Source organism: Urocampus carinirostris, chromosome 10 (genome assembly GCF_059441175.1).
Source record: "Urocampus carinirostris isolate Australia breed hairy pipefish chromosome 10, RoL_Ucar_1.0, whole genome shotgun sequence".
NCBI lineage: Eukaryota > Metazoa > Chordata > Actinopteri > Syngnathiformes > Syngnathidae > Urocampus > Urocampus carinirostris.
Genome location: NC_142358.1, coordinates 28,763,791 through 28,782,851, shown reverse-complemented (window position 1 = coordinate 28,782,851; position 19,061 = coordinate 28,763,791). Strand labels below are relative to the sequence as shown.

Here is a 19,061-nt window from a genome sequence, read left to right as displayed (position 1 = left end):
GATGACTTTGTTGTTTGTTTGAGATTTATTCATTCATTCAATTAATAGGGGTTTTAACGGAACGTTTTAAAAACAGAAACTGAAATAGAGCTTGATTTTCGTTCTTGCCCGGAGTGACTAAGGAGAAACTAAATAGCAGTTTTGTTTACAAATTTCGGGAACAAAAGCTAATTTTAGCACAAGACACCCAGGGGAAACCAGCTCATCGTATCAAATTTCAAATGTATTTAAATTAATGAAAGAATTGGCAACTGTAATAATGACAATTATGCTGCAATTATTTTGGGGGGGGGGAACATGTCCGCACTTTTACTTTTAAGGCGTATATTGGCTTTTCTATGAGTTTTTTTGGTTTGAACAAATTTATTGACACTAAAAACAGAAAACAATCATGACAATCTCAACAGCAATTAAGCACATTCACAATATTATATTCCAATATTACGTTTTTAACAGCAAACACAAAGTGAGGTTTGAACAAACCTTCTCGAAAATCAAACATATTCACAATTTCATTATATAACATCTTTGTTATTGTCAATAGATCCGTCCAGGCCAAAGTCGATTGTCCTCGGTCTGAACAAATCCACTGACACCAACAGCAGCAAAACAGCCGAGTTTTTAATCTATATTTATTCTGGATCGTTGTAATTTCTTTTAACTTTGAATGGATAACTCCAAACGTAGTTTTGTTGTTCAGGTCTCAGGTTCAAAGCCTTGGCCTAGTCATACCTAAGACGTACAACCTGGGGCGTTTACCAGAACGGGGCAAAGGTGGGCAGTGCCCACAGAAACACACATACTCGGCCGCTGCCCCCCACCCAAAAAGTAAAGTGGATGTAATAATGAGGGCAGTCTGGGCAGTGTATTTGAGATCTCGTTCATATCGTGTATGTCAGTGGACACAAGCATGGACTCTCCTGCCCCCTACAGCATACTGTCTGTGTCGGTCCCCACGGAGGGAGCAGCCCCTCCCAGTATTGAGATGTTAACCCTCGGCGTCTAGGTTGCAAATGAATCGCGCATGTGCCAAAACGCAATGTGCTTCAAAGTGTGTGTGTGACGTGCATAATGGCAATGTATTCCTTTGTTGTAGTGATAGTTATTCCGTCTTTTTTTTTTTTTTTTTGACAATTGGCCCGTTTGTCTCTGATCAATTCACGGCACTTCAGATTTAATTTGTTTGCTTTAATCCATTTATTAGCAATTATTATGTAACATTGTGCACAAAATGACGTAAAAGGGGGGAAATACAGCACAAAAAAAGAATAAGAATCAATTAAAATGGACTACATCCTGTAGTTCAGGATGTGCCCAGTCCACTCTCTGAAGATAACTGGGATGGGCTAAAAGATGAAAAAATACAAAGGAAAAAAGAAGGGAAAAACAGCAAGAAAAAAAATAAATGAAAAGTTAGGGTTGAAAGAAACAAAACTGGAAAAAAGAAAAGAAAAAAAGGGAGAAGAAAGAGAGAAAATGAAATGATCTGCATTTCTATAGCGCTTTTCAAGTCAATGACTTCCCAAAGCGCTTTACAGTGTGCTTCACATTTCCCAATAGCGGCCTTGAATTGCAGCCATGTAAGACGCTAACCTGCTTATTGGGGGTATTAGGGGTTCAGTGTCTTACCCAAGGACACTTCGACATGTAATACAGACAAGCCGGGATTCAAACTGGGATCCCTTGATCCCAAGACGGGCGCTCTACCTCCTGAGCTACTGCCGCCCCAAAAGTAATAAATCGGGGGAAAAAAATAAGAAAAACAGGAAAAGGATGTAAAACGCCAGAAAAAATGAAACAAATTAAAAAATATAAAACAAAAGAAAAAAAAGCAGAAAAAAATGTGAAAAAAAAGAAAGAAACGAAAGAAGAAAAGAATAAACGAAAAAGATAATTGTGAAACATATTATCCTCAAAAAACCCCAAGAACAAAAATTAAAATATTCATAAATCTAAAAAAAAAAAAGGTAAAACAATTTCAGGGTTTTAAGTACTCAACAAATGTTAAGTCAACAACCCAGATTCCTTGGGAAAATGCATATTGGCCAATCACAATAGAAGAAAAACTGTCAATCAGCTTTTGTCTGACTTTTAGCAACGCTGTTCGGAACACACAACACAATAGGTAGAAGGAAGGGAGGGGGTGGAGAGTGACTCTATGCTCGTCATCACCGGTTTTTGTCAGTGTAGCATGAACATGGTAAAAGTAAGAAAATACCTGTTTCAAATACAGTCCAAACACCAACCCAAACTCCCACACTCGCATCTAAGAAATGATGTCCGTGCTTGATAAACTGACTGAGGTAGCAATCATGACTTTAGACCAGGAGATGTCAGCACAGAGTAACAAAGTTGTAAATTCCATACAACACAATTAAGTTCAGCAATTCAAATTACAATCTTGTAATGAGATTATGATGGCACACATACAACCAAGGTTTAGCGTAGTGTGCTTGTATACACGAGGTATTACAGTAGTATATTACCGTAATTGAGGAATTTTATCAGTCGAAAAGTATCGCTGACCTCATTTGCACAATATTGGATGCAAGAGGGGCTGGGTGGTGAGTGCATCAACGGCACAGTTCTGAGGTCATGGTTCCAATCCAGCTACCAGCTTTCCTCGGTGCGGAGTTTGCATGTTCTCCTTGTGGGTTTCCTCAGAGCACTCCAGTTTCCTCCCACATTCCAAAAACATGTATGGCAGGTTAAGTGGCCGGTCCAAATTGCCCCTAGGCGTGAATGAGCGAGTGCATTGTCTGTCTCTTGTGTGCCCTGCAACTGGCTGGCAACTAGTTCAGGATGTCCCCTGTCCACTCTCTGAAGATAACTGGGATGGGCTCCAGTCCCCCCGAGACCCTACTGAGGATGAGCGGTGCAATTAATGAACAGATGGATGGATGCAACAGGAATAGAACTCGGATCGCAGCAGTGAGAGCACCTAATTCTAACCACTTGACCACTAGGGATGCATATGACAAGGGAAAATGCATCAGGTTTTATGTCATCATAACACAATTTTTACAGTACCAAATTGGAAAATGACAGAAAGTAAGAAATCGACGCAAACTTTTAGATCTGTTTTTATTCCTTTTGTTGTGATGCCAAATTGTTTGTTACAGATCCACTTCCGACACTCTTAAAACATTCAAATTGAATTGGAATTTGCCGTCCACAGGTTCCTAGTTGCTCAGAGCACCAAACTTTTGTTTTTGTTTAAACGGTTCTCAATTAGGCACCTATCTGTCATTAGTTTCCATGCACTTTCATTGAAAAACTAAATGAAACGTTCCATCAAATAGTGAATAATTACAAGAACTGCGGACTTGTAGCACGGCAGTAAATGACACACGCTAACACCGGCTTACTTGCGAAACAAAACTCAAGTATTGGTTGATTTCACCTTGACGTTTCCATTTTATTTTCTGTCCTTGAAGCAGATATGCCAGTTGTGTCCATCCATACAGTGTAAACCCACACTTCTGGAAGGAAGTGCAACTTGTAAACACACAAGAAGCAGAAGATGAGCACACTCAGGTAACAAGCACAATACTTTGTTGATTGTGAGGAATGGCATGAAGAAGAATAGAATAGAATTTACTTTTATTGTCATTCTTTGTAACCATGCACACAGAACGAAATGTCGACACACCAATTAAATAATCTTTGATTTAATGTTAGAAGGTAAAGGCAAAAACAATGTACAGTAATCCCTCGGTTATCACGGTTAAAGGGGACCAAGACCACCCGCGAAAACTGAAAATCCGCAAAGTAGCGGCGCCCCATCAAAAATGCTTAAAAAACGTATACAGGTATACAGTATAAAATGGTCTGTGTTCATTTTAATGAAAGTGAAAGAGCTACCTTCTGACAATAACAACATACTTTAGCTAGCGGCATCGAATGGCTTTTACAACAAATACACGAAACCACACACAATTAGCCGTGTTTAGGTAGTACATACAACCGCTCGCTTTTGGTATAATAAAGTCAAACTTGAGATGAAATGTGACAGAAGAGAATATACTTACGTCGCCGAGTTCCCCATGATAAACTGAGGGCCACATAAGAAAGGGGTGAGGTGGGAGTAGTTCAAGGAGGGGGGGTGAGCGAAGCGGTAACTCACCATGACTAAGCATTGTGTCAGGGCCTCGCCCTCCCCTTCACAATAAGAGTGTCCACTTCACAATAAGAGTGTCCACACCATGTCCTCAGTTGAGATAAGCTCGCGCTCAATGGTGTCAAGTCAATAAATGCTTTTATTGAGAAGGTAAGGTATATTTTTTAGACCCGCGAAGCTCTGAACCCGCAAAAGTGGAACCGCGAACTAGCGAGATTCCACTGTATATTTAAAAACTGACATTCTCTGCCACTTCCGATTGGATTGCTCGCAGGTATTGTTGTTTTACACTTGTGTGCTAGACAATCCAATTGAATTGCTCTAAAGTTTGAGACTATTTCCTGCATGTTAACGCATCAAAGAAGAGTGGACTCAAGTGTTTTGTGCACCTTGGACAGAACTGCTGACAGCATTGATAAAAGGCACCTGCTAGAAGTGACCAAATGAGGTAACATCATGAAAAACTTCAGCAGTTTATTTTTGTTTAGTTCCATTTCTGGTATTATTACAAACTTAATACAATTAGGCTGATATGCTCATTAGTATAGATGGTTGTTTTTTTCCAATCTGTGTTCATTACAATGGAAGTTAAAATCATGTCCAGAACTTGTATCCAGTATTTTCCATGCTGGGCCATTAGATGAAACAAGAAGCCTCAGTCACCACCATGATTGTGTTTCTACAAGTGAGCAGAACTTCCAGGGAACGAGAAGATCAACGATCTAGGAGGCTTGTGTGTTATGTGACGTGGGCTCTTCATGCTTTAGCTCGCTGTCATTATCGGGTTGTTGCTCTGCCAACATGTCTGTTAGCTTCAGCCTTAACAATGGATCTCTGGATTTGGCTGCCACCTGCAAAATGAAATGCAAATGACATATCAATAAAACCGTTCTCGACTTTGCTGTTTATATACTGTACTTTTGACAGGACATAAACCTAGTAGCCTATTCATATCCTTGTCCAGTAATGCACTACTGTATGTACAGTGAATAAAATAAGTACACCCTGCTATTTTATAACCAAGGAGTGGCTCCGTAAGAAGGATATCAAGGTTCTAGCATGGCCCAGCCAGACTCCAGACCTGAACCCAATCAAAAATCTTAGGAGGGAGCTCAATCTCTGTTTCTCAGCGACAGCCCAGAAACCTGAGTGATCTAGAGAAGATCTGTGTGGAGGAGTGGGCCAAGATTCCTCCTGCAGTGTGTGCAAACCTGGTGAAAAACTACAGGGAACGTTTGACCTCTGTAATATCAAACACAGGCTACTGTACCAAACATTAACATTCATTTTTTCAGGTGTTCAAATACTTATTTGCGGCAATATCACAAATTAATTGTTAAAAAAAATCATGCATTGTGATTTCGGGATTATTCTTTTTAGTTTATCTCTCTCACGGTGGACATGCACCTTTGATGAAAAATTCAGACCCCTCCAAGATTTCTAAGTGGGAGAAATAGCAGGGTGTTCAAATACTTATTTTCTTCACTGCATAAACTATATAACCAGGGTGTCTTTGGAATTTTCTGTCCAATGTCAAAGCTGTCTTTAATATTTAGGACACCTGCTAAGGAGACCGCATGAGATGCCAGCTGTTATTTTGACTTTCATGCACTGTTTATATTGTCACTGTTGGCCAAAAATGTTGCTGTTCTTCGATTCCACACCCTTAAGGGCAAAGCTGCTTTTGGTAAAGTAGGAGATATAATAAAAAGAAAAGGCTCAGGGGAGGGCTTTAAAACAAATTTTGAATTTGGCATTGTGAGGTTTTTTTGTAGTCCTCTCCAGTTCTCGCAAACTCAAAATTAATTCATGTTTTCTCTTCTTATTTTGCGTGTCTACTAAACTATTCACTAGTTAATAGTAGTCCAAGTAGCTCCTTTAATATCAAATGTCGTGAAACTTTATTTTGCAAACTATCCTGATCTGAACCTATCTTTTTTTCTTATTACTGCAGAGCATAACCTATAAACTGATTTATCTATTTGTTACTCCTAAAAAGAAAGAAATAGTGATAGTAAGTCAGAGTATTACCAAACCTGGTCATCTTCTAGTTAAAAATGGAAACACAAATATTTTTGAATTCATATTTTTTCCCCACCTAAAATAAAGAAAAGTAACCATAGTTTGAGGGTAAAATAATTTCTCCTTTTTAAATTAATTTAAAGGGAAAAATCAAACAGTGCAGTTTTATGGACCAAACTTCCATTATAATCAAACGCAGAACATTAAAATACTGTATTTTGGAATGCATGAGGGCTACTTTTTATTATTCTGAACTTTTAAATAAAACATGTTGGGATTGTCGTCGGCCCTGCAAAGCTTGGTTGTTTTCTAGGACAAAACATCCGGGGAAATTGAGATTTTGAAATGAACGCTTACTGGTGATTTTCCTCTCCTTCTCAGTATGATGCCCTCAGCAAGTAAAGCCTTAGCCGTCTCTTCAAACAGGTCCGACTCATGCATCTCTGATTGGCTCTCTAACTCTGCATATTTGTCAACAAACCTACAGTGCAACACAAAACAATGTGGAAAAGGTGAGTGTGTTGTCATTTAAGAAGAAAAAAAACAGCACAAATCAGACCCCTAAAATATCATATCGCATACCTTTGACATGTAGAAACAAAGTTGGATTTTGTAAGATCGAAAGGACAAACACCTTTCCCGTATTGTTCATAAAATTTCCTAAAAATGTAGAAAAATATTTAATGCATTTTTCCCCCCAATATTATTATATCTAAAAATAACCTGCCGTATTACCACAGATTAATATTGAAATCTTATATTTTTACTTACGCTCTTACTTTGTCTTCAATGTAGAAAATTTCAGGCACCGTGTCTGGCTTCTTGTGGTGAAATTTCAGATAGGGCTTTATATACTCTGGGTGCCGTTTTGGTGGAAACGCTTCATATACATCGTACCAAATAGGTTTTTCTGTTGGTTTCATAACACCGGACCGCATTAGATCTCGGACCCTGTAAATCATATTTCGGGACAGTTAGTCATACATACAAAGCTGATAAAAGAGAAGAAAGCACTAGAAATGTCAGATTTTCTTCAACACATCAGAAAATAACTAGATTTATTTCTGAGGACGTGGCTTTAATGTATTAGTTTCTCAGACAAAGCAATAAGTTATCCTATTTAAAAAAAAGCAGATTAAAACACAAATCTTGAAGGAGTGTGTCAAAAATGATATGTTACTATATATTTAAATAATTAAAAATATTCTAAGCAGCAAAAATACTGTCAGTGTGTGGCCACTGTTCTGGCTGAAATAAATAAAGCTTCCTACTAAACCACACTGTTTAAGAAATCTTGCTGGTTCTATACATTTACAAGCATATCTGTATATTCTTTTCAAATGGTTCAATTATACTAAACCATGCATGCCTTGTGAATGGTAATGCAAGTCAAAGTAAAATAAATGATTATATATATATATATATATATATATATATATAAATATATATATCTATATATGTATGTGTGTATACAGGGTTGGGTAGGGTTACTTTAACTGGATTACTTTCAATTACTTTTGGATTACTCCAATACCAAATATGCTAATAAAAGACAAAAGAAACTAAATATGAATAAAATTACTAAATTTTGTGCAGGCTTGGGGAGTAACGGAATACATGGAATGGCAAAAATGATGTTGGCAAGCTGTTTGGATTTATTTTCATTTTTTTTCTGTCGCATTTTGTTGGTTTTGCCGGGGATCAAAGAGATCAAAGCCAGGAGAGAAAGCTTACCACGTGTTGTGAGTCATAATTTTATTCATATTTAGTTTATTTCGTCTTTTATTAGCATATTTGTTATTGGAGTAGGGCAGCACGGCGGCGCAGTGGTTAGCGCATGTGCGGCACGGTTCTGAGGTCGTGGGAACCTCCTGCGTGGGTTCAAATCCAGCTCCCGGCCTTACTGTGCGGAGTTTGTATGTTCTCCCCGTGCTTCCGTGGGTTTCCGCCGGGCACTCTGGTTTCCTCCCACATTCTAAAGACATGCATTTCAGGTGAATTGGCCGGTCCAAATTGTCCCTAGGTGTGACTGAGCGAGTGAGTTGTCTGCCCCCGTGTGCCCTGCGATTGGCTGGCAACCAGTTCAGGGTGTCCCCTGCCAACTGCCCGGAGATGGCTGGGATGGGCACCAGCCCCCCTGCGACCCTATTGAGGATAGGCGGTACGGCTAATGAGAAGGATGAGGTATTGGAGTAATCCAAAAGTAATTGAAAGTAGTCAAGTCAAAGTAACCCTACCTAACCCTGTGGATGTATATATATACTTCTTATAACCGTCTAAAAAAACAATATTTCTACTAATATCTTAAAAGGAGGTTTAGCACAGTTTTCCAATAAACATTTCACCATTATAAAAATGTGAGTTGTGCCGTTTTTCTTCCAAGTAAATGGTAATTTATTTGTATTACAGTACAACTACAAGAAAGGCTGTCATTGGACCAGTTACGTGTTGTGGAAGTACTGATTAAATGAAATCGAACAATTACAAATAAACAATGAATGAACAATAGCTTCACATTTAGGAAAAACTGTCAGAAAATATCAGCGTGACAATGTCGTCGGTCCAAGTGTAGTTAGCATACAACATATCCACAAGGTCGTCCTTCCAAATAATAGATGAGAAAAGCGCAGGAACGTAAAATTATATTCATACAACTAAAAAAAAGTAGATTAAAATTCTAACCATTTAAAAAATATTTTTTAAACGTAAAAGTACTTTAAATAAAGTATTCTTAATTTTGTCGCATGTATATGTCGTCATCAAGATGCGCATCAAACATCGGACTTGAATAACATCAAAGATAACTTATCAGATATTACTTGCAGATCTATAAATGGAATAATACATTTTCACAAGAGTTGAAGCGTAGTTATCAGTGCAACAATACGAAGAATCACTCTGAACTGAAGGTTCTCCATTTGTGTTAGCGCTCGTGCAATCTCGTCAAGTAGCGAAAAAATAGGTCATTAAAAAGACTCTTTTACCGGGAAAACACTGTTCCGACCCTCTCTAATCTGCTCCCAGCCATTTAGAACAGTATTGGACTGCGCTTCTCGTCGCAGCTCCGTTAGCAAAACGCTTCCCTCGCCAAACAGGAAATTAAGAATTCCACTTCCGGTAGTATTTTCGTCTTTCAGAAGTTTTTAGTTTGAAAAATTTTATTGACACTATTAACAGCAAATAAACAATGTGAGGTTTGAACAATTTTCTCGACAATTTTAACAACAATTAAACATCTGACAATATATATATATTTTTGGTTTGAACAATTTTATTGACATTATTAACAACAAATAAACAATGTGAGGTTTGAACAATTTTTCTCGACAATTTTAACAGCAATTAAACATCTGTCAATATATATATATATATATATATATATATATATATATATATATATATATATATATATATATATATATATATTTTTTTTTTTTTTTTGTTTGAAAACTTTTATTGACATTATTAACAGCAAATAAACAATGTGAGGTTTGAACAATTTTTCGCGACAATTTTAACAACAATTAAACATCTGACAATATATATATATTTTTGGTTTGAACAATTTTATTGACATTATTAACAACAAATAAACAATGTGAGGTTTGAACATTTTTTCTCGACAATTTTAACAGCAATTAAACATCTGTCAATATATATATATATATATATATATATATATATATATATATATATATATATATATATATATATATATATATATATATATATATATATATATTTTGTTTGAACAATTTTATTGACATTATTAACAGCAAATAAACAATGGTAGGTTTGAACAATTTTTCTCGACAATCTTAACAGCAATTAAGCACATTCACAATTTCGTTATATCTAACAATATGACGTTTTAACAATTTTTTCCAACATTTTTAACAGCAATGAAACACACAATTTTATTATATCATATCCCAACAATATGACTTTTTATCGACACTTTTAACAGCAATTAAATACATTCACAATTTCATTATATCATATTCTAACAATCTGAGGTTTGAACAATTTTATATCAAATGGATTAATAGTAAACATTGTGAGATGAATGTGGATTGAGGATTCTAATCAAGGGCGTTGTTTTGGCATGACGAGAGGAGCCGTGTCCCCACAAATAATATGTCATTGCTTAATAAAATACAGAGAGCCTTTGAATCACTAATATTGTAGGGGTCGAAAAAAACGTGAATGGAATAAAATCCTTTGAATAAGGGTATCCAACATAGTGCCTTTGGGCACTCAGTAGGCCCCTAAAATCACCCGTAGCCCGCATACAGGTCTATAAATAGCCTATTGTTCAAACCAAAAAAAAAACCCCCCAAAAAAACAAATGTGAGAAAATTGTTCAAACCTCATATTGTTAGAAATTGATATAATAAAATTGTGAATATGCTTAATTGCTGTTATAAGTGTCGAGAAAAAATGTTCAAACCTCACATTGTTTATTTGCTGTTAAAAGTGTCAATAACAATTGTTCAAACCAAAAAAAACAAAAAAAAAACAGCGATGGGTCATTGACATTTTCCAGCAAATTTGATTTCTAACTGGCATGATGTTTCAGGGGTTGACTTAGATGTTCTTTAACTCAACTTCTAACAATTAAAACCTAATAGTAACATAGTAACAACAAAGTAATGATTTAATAAGTTGTCGTATTTGAAATGCATATCAAATTACTAGCCCTCCATGCCAAGCGGCAACAAAAAGTAGCTCTCGGATAAAAAGGTTACTGACCCCACCTTAGATGATTTAATAATAGCTGTCTGAATTTACATTGTTTTTTATTTTTTATTGTATTACTATCGTTAACTTTGTTGTTCATTTTTATGAATGCATTCTAGAGACACTGTCACGACCAGACCGGAATCAGGACCCAATTGCGTAACGTTTTATTGATAGAAAGTATCACAGACCAGAAATGGACACAGGACCCAATAGCGCTCGTTTTCTCAGTTTTTATTAATAAAGAGGGAAGGTAGGGCTTGATTCCACGATCCGATGGTTGACGGACAAGAGGAGCAGGAGATGCGGAAGTGGCACTTCCGTGTCTAGCGAGGAGGGTCGAAGACAGGCGGGAATTACAAGTTTCTAGCCGGGACTGCAGAGCAAGGGTGGTGTAAAGTTCAGAAACGAGGTCGGCAACAGGAGGCATGCAGGTAACGGGGCAAAACAGATCGGATAACAGGCAGGCAGAACGGGGCAGAGTCAGGTCCGGAAACAGTTTGGCAACGAGGATCAGGCAGAGAAAAGCAGGGCAGGAACAGAGTCTGACGTAAAAGCTTATGGAGCAGGAGGCAACGGTTCGCATAACGATCTGACGGCTTCCTCTTGGAAGCCGGGGGTTTAAAAAAAGTACATCAGCCAATCAGCTGTCCGGGCTGTTGGCGCCAATTAAGCAGTCGCAGGTGTACTGGATCGGCAATCATGACAGAAAGAAGATGGGCAGAGCTTGCTGGACGTGGGAAGCAAGCCGCTCACACAATCGGATCTTGATCCGAATACGGAAGTGGTCCTTCCGTAGCGTGAGATGGTGGTCTCAGGGACGAAAAAACAGGTCGATAGCCGGGACAGGAGAGCAGACGTGGTCGGGATCAACAATGGGGAGATCAGAAACGGACAGGTGGAAAAACTGGTGCAAAAACGGGACAGGCGGGAGCCAGGGTCAAAATGCTTGCCTTGTAACAATAGAGGCTCGCTGACGGACTGAAGACCGGAGAGTGAAAGGACTGGGTTTAAAAAGGGACAGGAAACCAATCAGGTAGCCCACAGTGGCTGGTGCCAAAAGAGCGGGCACAGGTGATGCTAGTCAGTAACCATGACAGACTAGCTGAAAGAGGCCCTCTTATTGTATTGCTAATTCTTATCGTTATATCGTGTGGAAAGAAAACATCTTTCTTTACGACATAAATAAATACCTAGACAGACGGACAGACAGACATATAGAATGGGCACCTATGGCTTCCATGACGTCAACCAACACTGCAATGTTTAAATTCATGTTTTTATGAGGGCAATGTCGATCAAGTAATACTATCCATGGACTTTTATCTTTATCCAATTTGCATACACACATTACACAAACTCACACAGACACATTTCCTGTATATATCCATACTATACCTTTGTACATAATAATAATAATAATAATACAATTTGATATAGTTTTTTTAAAATCAAGGACAGGGTTGGGTAGGGTTACTTTAACTTGATTACGGTACTTTCAATGACTTTTGGATTACTCCAATACCAAATATGCTAATAAAAGGCAAAAGAAACTAAATATGAATAAAATTACTCAATTTTGTGCAGGCTTGGGGAGTAACGGAATACATGGAACGGCAAAAATGATGTTGGCAAGCTGTTTGGATTTATTCTCATTTTGTTTCTGTCGCATTTTATGTTAGTTTTGCTGGAGATCAAAGAGATCAAAGCCAGGAGAGAAAGCTTACCACGTGTTGTGAGTCATAATTGTATTCATATTTAGTTTATTTTGTCTTTTATTAGCATATTTGGTATAGGAGTAATCCAAAAGTAATTGAAAGTAATCAAGTTAAAGTAACCCTACCCAACCCTGATCAAGGATGCCTTTAAATAGAGCACCCCCATACAGTACTATTTAGGCTACAATCATGAACACAGCGGCCTCAGACATCTATTTTTGGACTAAATAATTTTGAAAACAGACCAGACCAGTTTCTGACCCAAATCCAAAATACCTCTGTTAGAAACGTACAGCTAACATTATATTTAACTACTTGCAAAAAAAAGCAACCCCCCGTTTTCCTCACTGTTATGTTCCAACAACTACCTTTGATAAGTAAAATATTTGAAGTAAAATGCGCTTCTTTTTTTGTACAGCTGATTTTGTTTTTTAAATAACAGACCAAAGCATCTGTTTAAAACAAGAAAACTACTTAGTATTACATTAATAAATGTTTGTTGTTGTTTTGTTTTCACAAATAACTAATCTCTCCAAGAATGTTTAGCTAATCAGAATGCAGAACACACTGATCTGTGAAGCAGCAAAACCAAGAAGGGTGAACTGCATTATTGTAGGGATTACTGTAAATGAAAATGTATACTTAAGAAATGTAATCAATTTCGTGTAGCACCCTTAGAATTAAAAAAAAAAAGCTATACGGTATAGAGTAGTACATACCCCAATTAAAAAATTAAGACTTTGAGTTTCCCTCACAAATTAATCTCTTACCTGATCATTTACATGCTTTGTGTTTTGTACATTTTTCAAACATTTCAAATTGTGTACACTGTATAACAATTTTTGTGTGAAAAAAAATGAAAAGAAATAATAATACTGATTTTGGGGTTAATTTTGCCTTTAATCAAGATTGTCTCAGTCACTTGTGGCAGGCGGCAGCATCATTGTAGAATGCTAAGGCTTTTAACTAAGACAAGAAAGTTTGATCACATTACCCCGATTTTAGCTAACCTGCATTGGCTCGCTGTTAGCTTAAGATGTGATTTTAAGGTTCTGTTGGTACAATACAAAATCATGCATGGACTGGCTCCCTCATGTCTTTCAGATTTAATTTCCCCCTATGTTCTGATCAAGTGCCCTCGCTCTGAAAATGCTGGCCTCACTAGAGGTCCCAAGAGGCAAGAAGAGGACCGCAGGTTTGAGAGCGTTCTCCATTCGGGCCCCGATGTTGTGGAATGCTCTTCCCCCTGAGATTCGATCCGCAACCTCGGTGGAACTGTTTGAATCTAGGCTTAAAATGTAACCTATATTTTTTGTTGACAATAGCTGTGTATCATTTGTGTTTGTAACATCCATTGCAGCATGGTCATCCTCATGTGCGGTCCCTTCATTTTCCTGATGTTGAGGTTTTTGAGTTTTTCCTTGGCCTCTTGTAGGTTTTAGATCAGGGGATGGTGTAATAATATTCTGTAGTTTGCAATAATCTGTGGTCCGTGCAGCCCTTTGAGACTCCTTGTGATTAAGGGCGTCACAAATAAACATGACTTGACTTGACTTGACTAATATTGTTGTCATGATTGCCGATTCAGAGCACCTGCGACTGCTTAATTGGCACCGGACAGCTGATTGGCTGATGTACTCCTTTTAAACCCCCGACTTCCCAGAGATCCCTGTCAGATCGTTATGCAAACCGTTGCTCCCAGCTCGGCAAACTCTTACGTCAGACTCTGTTCATGCCCTGTTTTTCTCTGCCTGATTCTCGTTGCCAACCTGTTTCCGGACCTGACTCTGCCCCGCTCTGCCTGCCCCTTATCCAACCTGTTTTGTCCCGCTACCTGCCTGCCTCCTGTTGCCGACCTCGTTTCCGAACTTGACACCCTTGCTCTCCAGTCCCGGTTAACGACTTGTAATTCCTGCCTGTCTTCGACCCTCCTCGCTAGACACGGAAGTGCCACTTCTGCATCTCCTGCTCCCCTTGTCCGTCAACCATCGGATCATGGAAGCAAGCCCTGTTCTCCCTCTCTATTAATAAAAACTGAGAAAACGAGCGCTATTGGGTCCTGTGTCTGTTTCTGGCCTGTGACAATTGTCGCGGTATACAAGCAAATTTTATCCTCGATCAAGCATTAATTTTAAGCTGAATTGCGATGGTTTCTGGCCTAGAGTAAAACCATGTGTAAAACAGATTTAAACACGTAAGGAATCTAGTCCAAAACAGTACGTTAAAAAAATGCAAAACTCAGAAAGGACAGGGAACAATTGCATAGCGACACATACGTTTTTTTGTTCTATGCAAAACAAGAAAATGTGAGCTTTGAACTCTTAATGTCAGCTGACCTGAAAAAAAGTTGTGTATTGGGTCCCAGCTCAACAGGATCAGGAACATTTCTCACAGTTTTGCACTCACACTTTCACAGAGGAGCTTTCTCGGACTAGCTAACATTTATCTTTGAAAAGTGTTTCTCTATGATTTCCCTAATTGTAAAATAGAGAATGACTGTAAACTAGGGGTGGTTCACTTTTCTGGTTCGGCAACAGGGAGCGTTTTAGGGCAGAGAAGTAGGCAGGTTGAGTTAAGGAATGTCAGGGTGGTGTAGTGAGAGGGACGGAGCCAAACAGAGGAGGGACAAAGAGCAGGAGAGGGAGAGCGAGTCATAAATGCAATAATTACAGCTTAGGTAGAAATAGGCAAAGCACTCTGGTCCGTACTGGCTGCCAGCGTAGCTAACAACAGCACAGAATGGAATGGACCTAAGCAACACTGACCTCCTTTTTTTTGCTGGCTAAACACCATATTTACTCTTCCTGCTCCGGATTTTTAGGGTGTTTTTTTCAATGAATACAATCAAGGATTGCAAGTATTTCTCAAGATGGATTTTCTTCTGGATTCTGGCTGATTAGAATGGATTATTTTCAAACAGTTCCCTCCAAGTTTTACTGAGTACTCGCCACATACTTGCCATGTCTGTGGCTGCCCTGTTCCGGGGCATCTGGGGGACCAAATCCCAGGAAAGTTCTGACAAGCATCGAAACGCTCCCGCTCTACCAAGCCACGAGGAGGTCTATGATGACGACGATGATGATGAGGAATCGAGGGTGGGCCTGAGCAGAGAGCCCATTCGCAGGAACTCTCGATTTTACCGTTCTATGAGAAGGAAGAGAATGGCTGCTTCTGAAAATGCTGAAAGTAAGAGAAAGTGCCATTATTTAGTGATCTGGGTAGTTTATGCTTTAAATTGAGTTTAGTCCAGGGATGCCACAGTCAGTTTGGCTCTGGGGCTGGATCAGTATAAGAATGTCAACTCCAGATGTTTAGCTTTGTTTATCGTCCAGCCAAGATTAGTATCCTACCCTACTTATCATAATCATGGATGACAAGGGAAGTTTTCTGAACACAACACATTTATTCACAAACAATGGGGAAAATATTATGACAGTGTTAACTGGTTTATTCTAACAGTTATGTGAATGCAATTTTACACCTGAACCAATTCACCATGCAAACTCAACCCTGCTCTAGAGGCCAGAGAGAAAATTTGGTTTGCATTTATTTTAAAAAACACCACTTCAGATACAAATGACCAAGGAATTTGCTTCTTTTTTAAAAATCTATGGCGTGCCGGATCGGGCCTTTCGCTGTGTTTGATATGTCTGGTTTTGCTGGTGGCCACAACACATTCTAGTAGAAATGGCAGTCAGTTAAATATAATTTACTGCCAGACCAGTAAAAATGCATCAAACATCTTTAGCGGTCAATGGCAGTGGGTTCAAAAGTGTGGCCCATGGAACCGTCAGTGGTTCAGTCCCAAGACACCAGGCACAGAGTGGGAGCAACTTAGCCTATGTCCCCCCGACTAATTTTAAGGTTTAAAAGATAAAATAACAAGATTTTTTTTTTAAAAAATTTGGGGAGGTCAAGACTCGCAGTCTTTGTTTTTGACAAAATTAAATCAAAATTCTATTTCAACTTTAGAAAAAAGAGATGCCCGAATAAGAAGTGTAAAAAATTCTGTTCAAGAATAAAGACTAACTAGGTAATCAAGAGATAAGAAATATAACGATAACCGACATTTTGTTTTTAGTGTATTTCAAAGCAAAATGTATTACCCGGGTCGAAACCAACTGTCTGAGATAAACAATAATGCTGGAGTCGAAGGACAAAGATCAAATTATCTTCAAATTTGTAAGCACATACAATAAATGCAAAAGGTTTCTGTTGGAGTATATAAATATCTAAAAAAATATAAATAGATATCAAAAATTGTGTTTTGTTAACCTCTGATGTTTTTAACTACTCATTATTAGAATACACTTATCAAAAACTGTTAACAATATAAAAACTTTCCGGGGAAAGCGTTTACATTTTGCTTGTTATTGACATTAACTCCAAAATACAATGAGTATTGCAATAAGTGGCTCCAGTATGATACATATCACAATACAAAACGTAAACATCTTCATCCTGAATGATATCCTTTAAGGGAACATGTTACGTTATTTTACAAACAGTATATATATTTTCAGAAACCATTCGTTGGTATAACCAAATGAGTCTGTTTTGGTTCCGAATGTTTTTTTAAGTTGGCATTGCATTTGGTTTACCTCCAGGCTCATATTTAAAAATGTATGCATGAATATCCAGTATCAATTCTGACGCCTCTGTATAGCACTTGTAGGGATGACGAGAACCACATATTGGTATCAGTGCCGATACCAGTCGTATCGTTGGGACTAATGATGGTGACCAATTTCAAAGCTGGCTGCTCCCTATTGGCCATTTCACCATAAGGAATTTGAAATTCGAAAATAAAGGCATACTGTATATTGGGTAGGTCAATTCAAGGAACGTGTAGGGATTTTTTTAAATTTAAACTCATTAACTTTGTGGGGGGGGGTTGTTATTTATAAATATTATCGGTGCTGTCCTGGAGAGGGATGGGCGCCACCAGGCTGTACTTGCCCAAGACACACCACAGGAAATGGTGCCCCTACGACCCTAGTGGTTAAAGGATCCAAGCAACCAACCAATAACCAACCAACCAAGAGTCATGTATTGGTATCCGTATCGATCTGAAAATGTATTGGTATCCGTATCGATCTGAAAATGTGGTACCGTAGATATGATGATATGGATTCTTGAGGTACACCAATATTTCTCAACATCTGCCAAGTAACACATTTAAGATGTAAAAAAAAACACATTAAGACATTGTCATGGCTTAAGCTGAATTAGTTTCTTACTTTGACAAACTAAATTCAGTTTAAACTTAATATGGGAGGAAAGGCGGCCACATGGTTAACAAGATTAACACATGCTCCTTTTTTTCCAGGCTCTGGATCTCTTTTGTTTTTTTCTCAGACCTGGAACATGTAGTTTTCTAAAAATGTAGACACAACATAGGTTGTGGTCATAGTAGGCCTACATAAACTGATTGTGTACAATATCTATAAAAGTCGAAAAAAAGTTTCTAATTTTGTCTCTTTTGACATTATGTACTGACGAGACTAGATTTCTAAACTTTCGGCTTGCTGTTTGTTACCTCGGACTGCTTTACAGCTTTAACTTTTGACGCCAAGTTGTTTTGCTTGCTGCCAAATTACCAAAACTCCGCAACTGCTTCTAAATGAGGAACAAAAGCTTACCACCCACTCGACTGCAGCGCACATTTATGTGAGTTCAACCTGAGTAACCTGTTGGGTTAAAAAAACACAATTGTGATGCCTAGACGTTCCGTAGAAAACTGATTTATAAGACTGAGTGGAGGAACTGGGAGGTTAAAATCGAATTTAGTTTTTACTCCCGAATACTTAACGACTGTCTAGTGAATGATGGAAACATGTTTTCTTTTTGGGTTATGTAAAGAAGCCATTGTTCTCAACAGGAATTAACCATTTTCACTGAGCCACACCAAAGGGTTTATAGTTGGACTTTGCCCGGCGTACAACAGGCCTCTGAAGGGGTCATAGGACGATAAATACATAACGGGACATGCGTTGTAAACGCAGTACAAGTCGTAAAAAGTACTGAAGCTTATCAGAAAGCATGATCAGAGTGCGTTGATAACGTTGTTGATTTTGCAGCAAATGCAAAAAAGGGGAAGCGTTGCTAATCAGATCATTTCTCATCAACTTTCACCAAGTGATAAACCCCAAAAGACATGATTCAAATTTACAAAATTACATTTATGTTCTGCAATTTGTTGGCATTTTCCTACTCGGGCCGACTATAGGGATTTTCCGTTACGAATAGAAATTACCCATATTTTAATTGGTCATTTTGATGTCATGAGAAAATGCTTTTTGAATTATGCCTTGTTGCTCTGATACCAAACAAGGTTTTTATTCTTGATTTGTCACTATGCACATCACGCACTGATGACGCATCATTAACTGGTTTATGCATATTTGCTTTTCTAATTGTCAGGGAGTGTCTCAGTGCTATTATTTAACACCCTAATGTTT

General features: G+C 38.1%; 2 protein-coding genes across 2 annotated transcripts in view; one reads left to right on the top strand and one right to left on the bottom strand.

The window, feature by feature from the left end:
* Positions 1 to 4,579: 4,579 nt before the first annotated feature.
* Positions 4,580 to 9,268, bottom strand: mrps23 (mitochondrial ribosomal protein S23). Its single transcript, XM_088345543.1, has 5 exons — positions 9,127 to 9,268; positions 6,914 to 7,093; positions 6,725 to 6,802; positions 6,500 to 6,623; positions 4,580 to 4,971 (listed from the first exon to the last, which is right to left on the bottom strand). Exons 1-5 carry the CDS (start codon positions 9,168 to 9,170, stop codon positions 4,843 to 4,845), a joined length of 555 nt encoding a protein of 184 aa, XP_088201669.1. The 5' UTR covers positions 9,171 to 9,268; the 3' UTR covers positions 4,580 to 4,842.
* A 6,002-nt stretch (positions 9,269 to 15,270) lies between these two features.
* Positions 15,271 to 19,061, top strand: part of ngef (neuronal guanine nucleotide exchange factor) — a 45,312-nt gene continuing 41,521 nt past the window's right edge. The window contains exon 1 of the mRNA XM_088345227.1: positions 15,271 to 15,786. Coding sequence (XP_088201353.1) covers positions 15,561 to 15,786 — 226 coding nt within the window. The 5' untranslated portion in view covers positions 15,271 to 15,560. The remainder of the gene's footprint in view (positions 15,787 to 19,061) is intronic.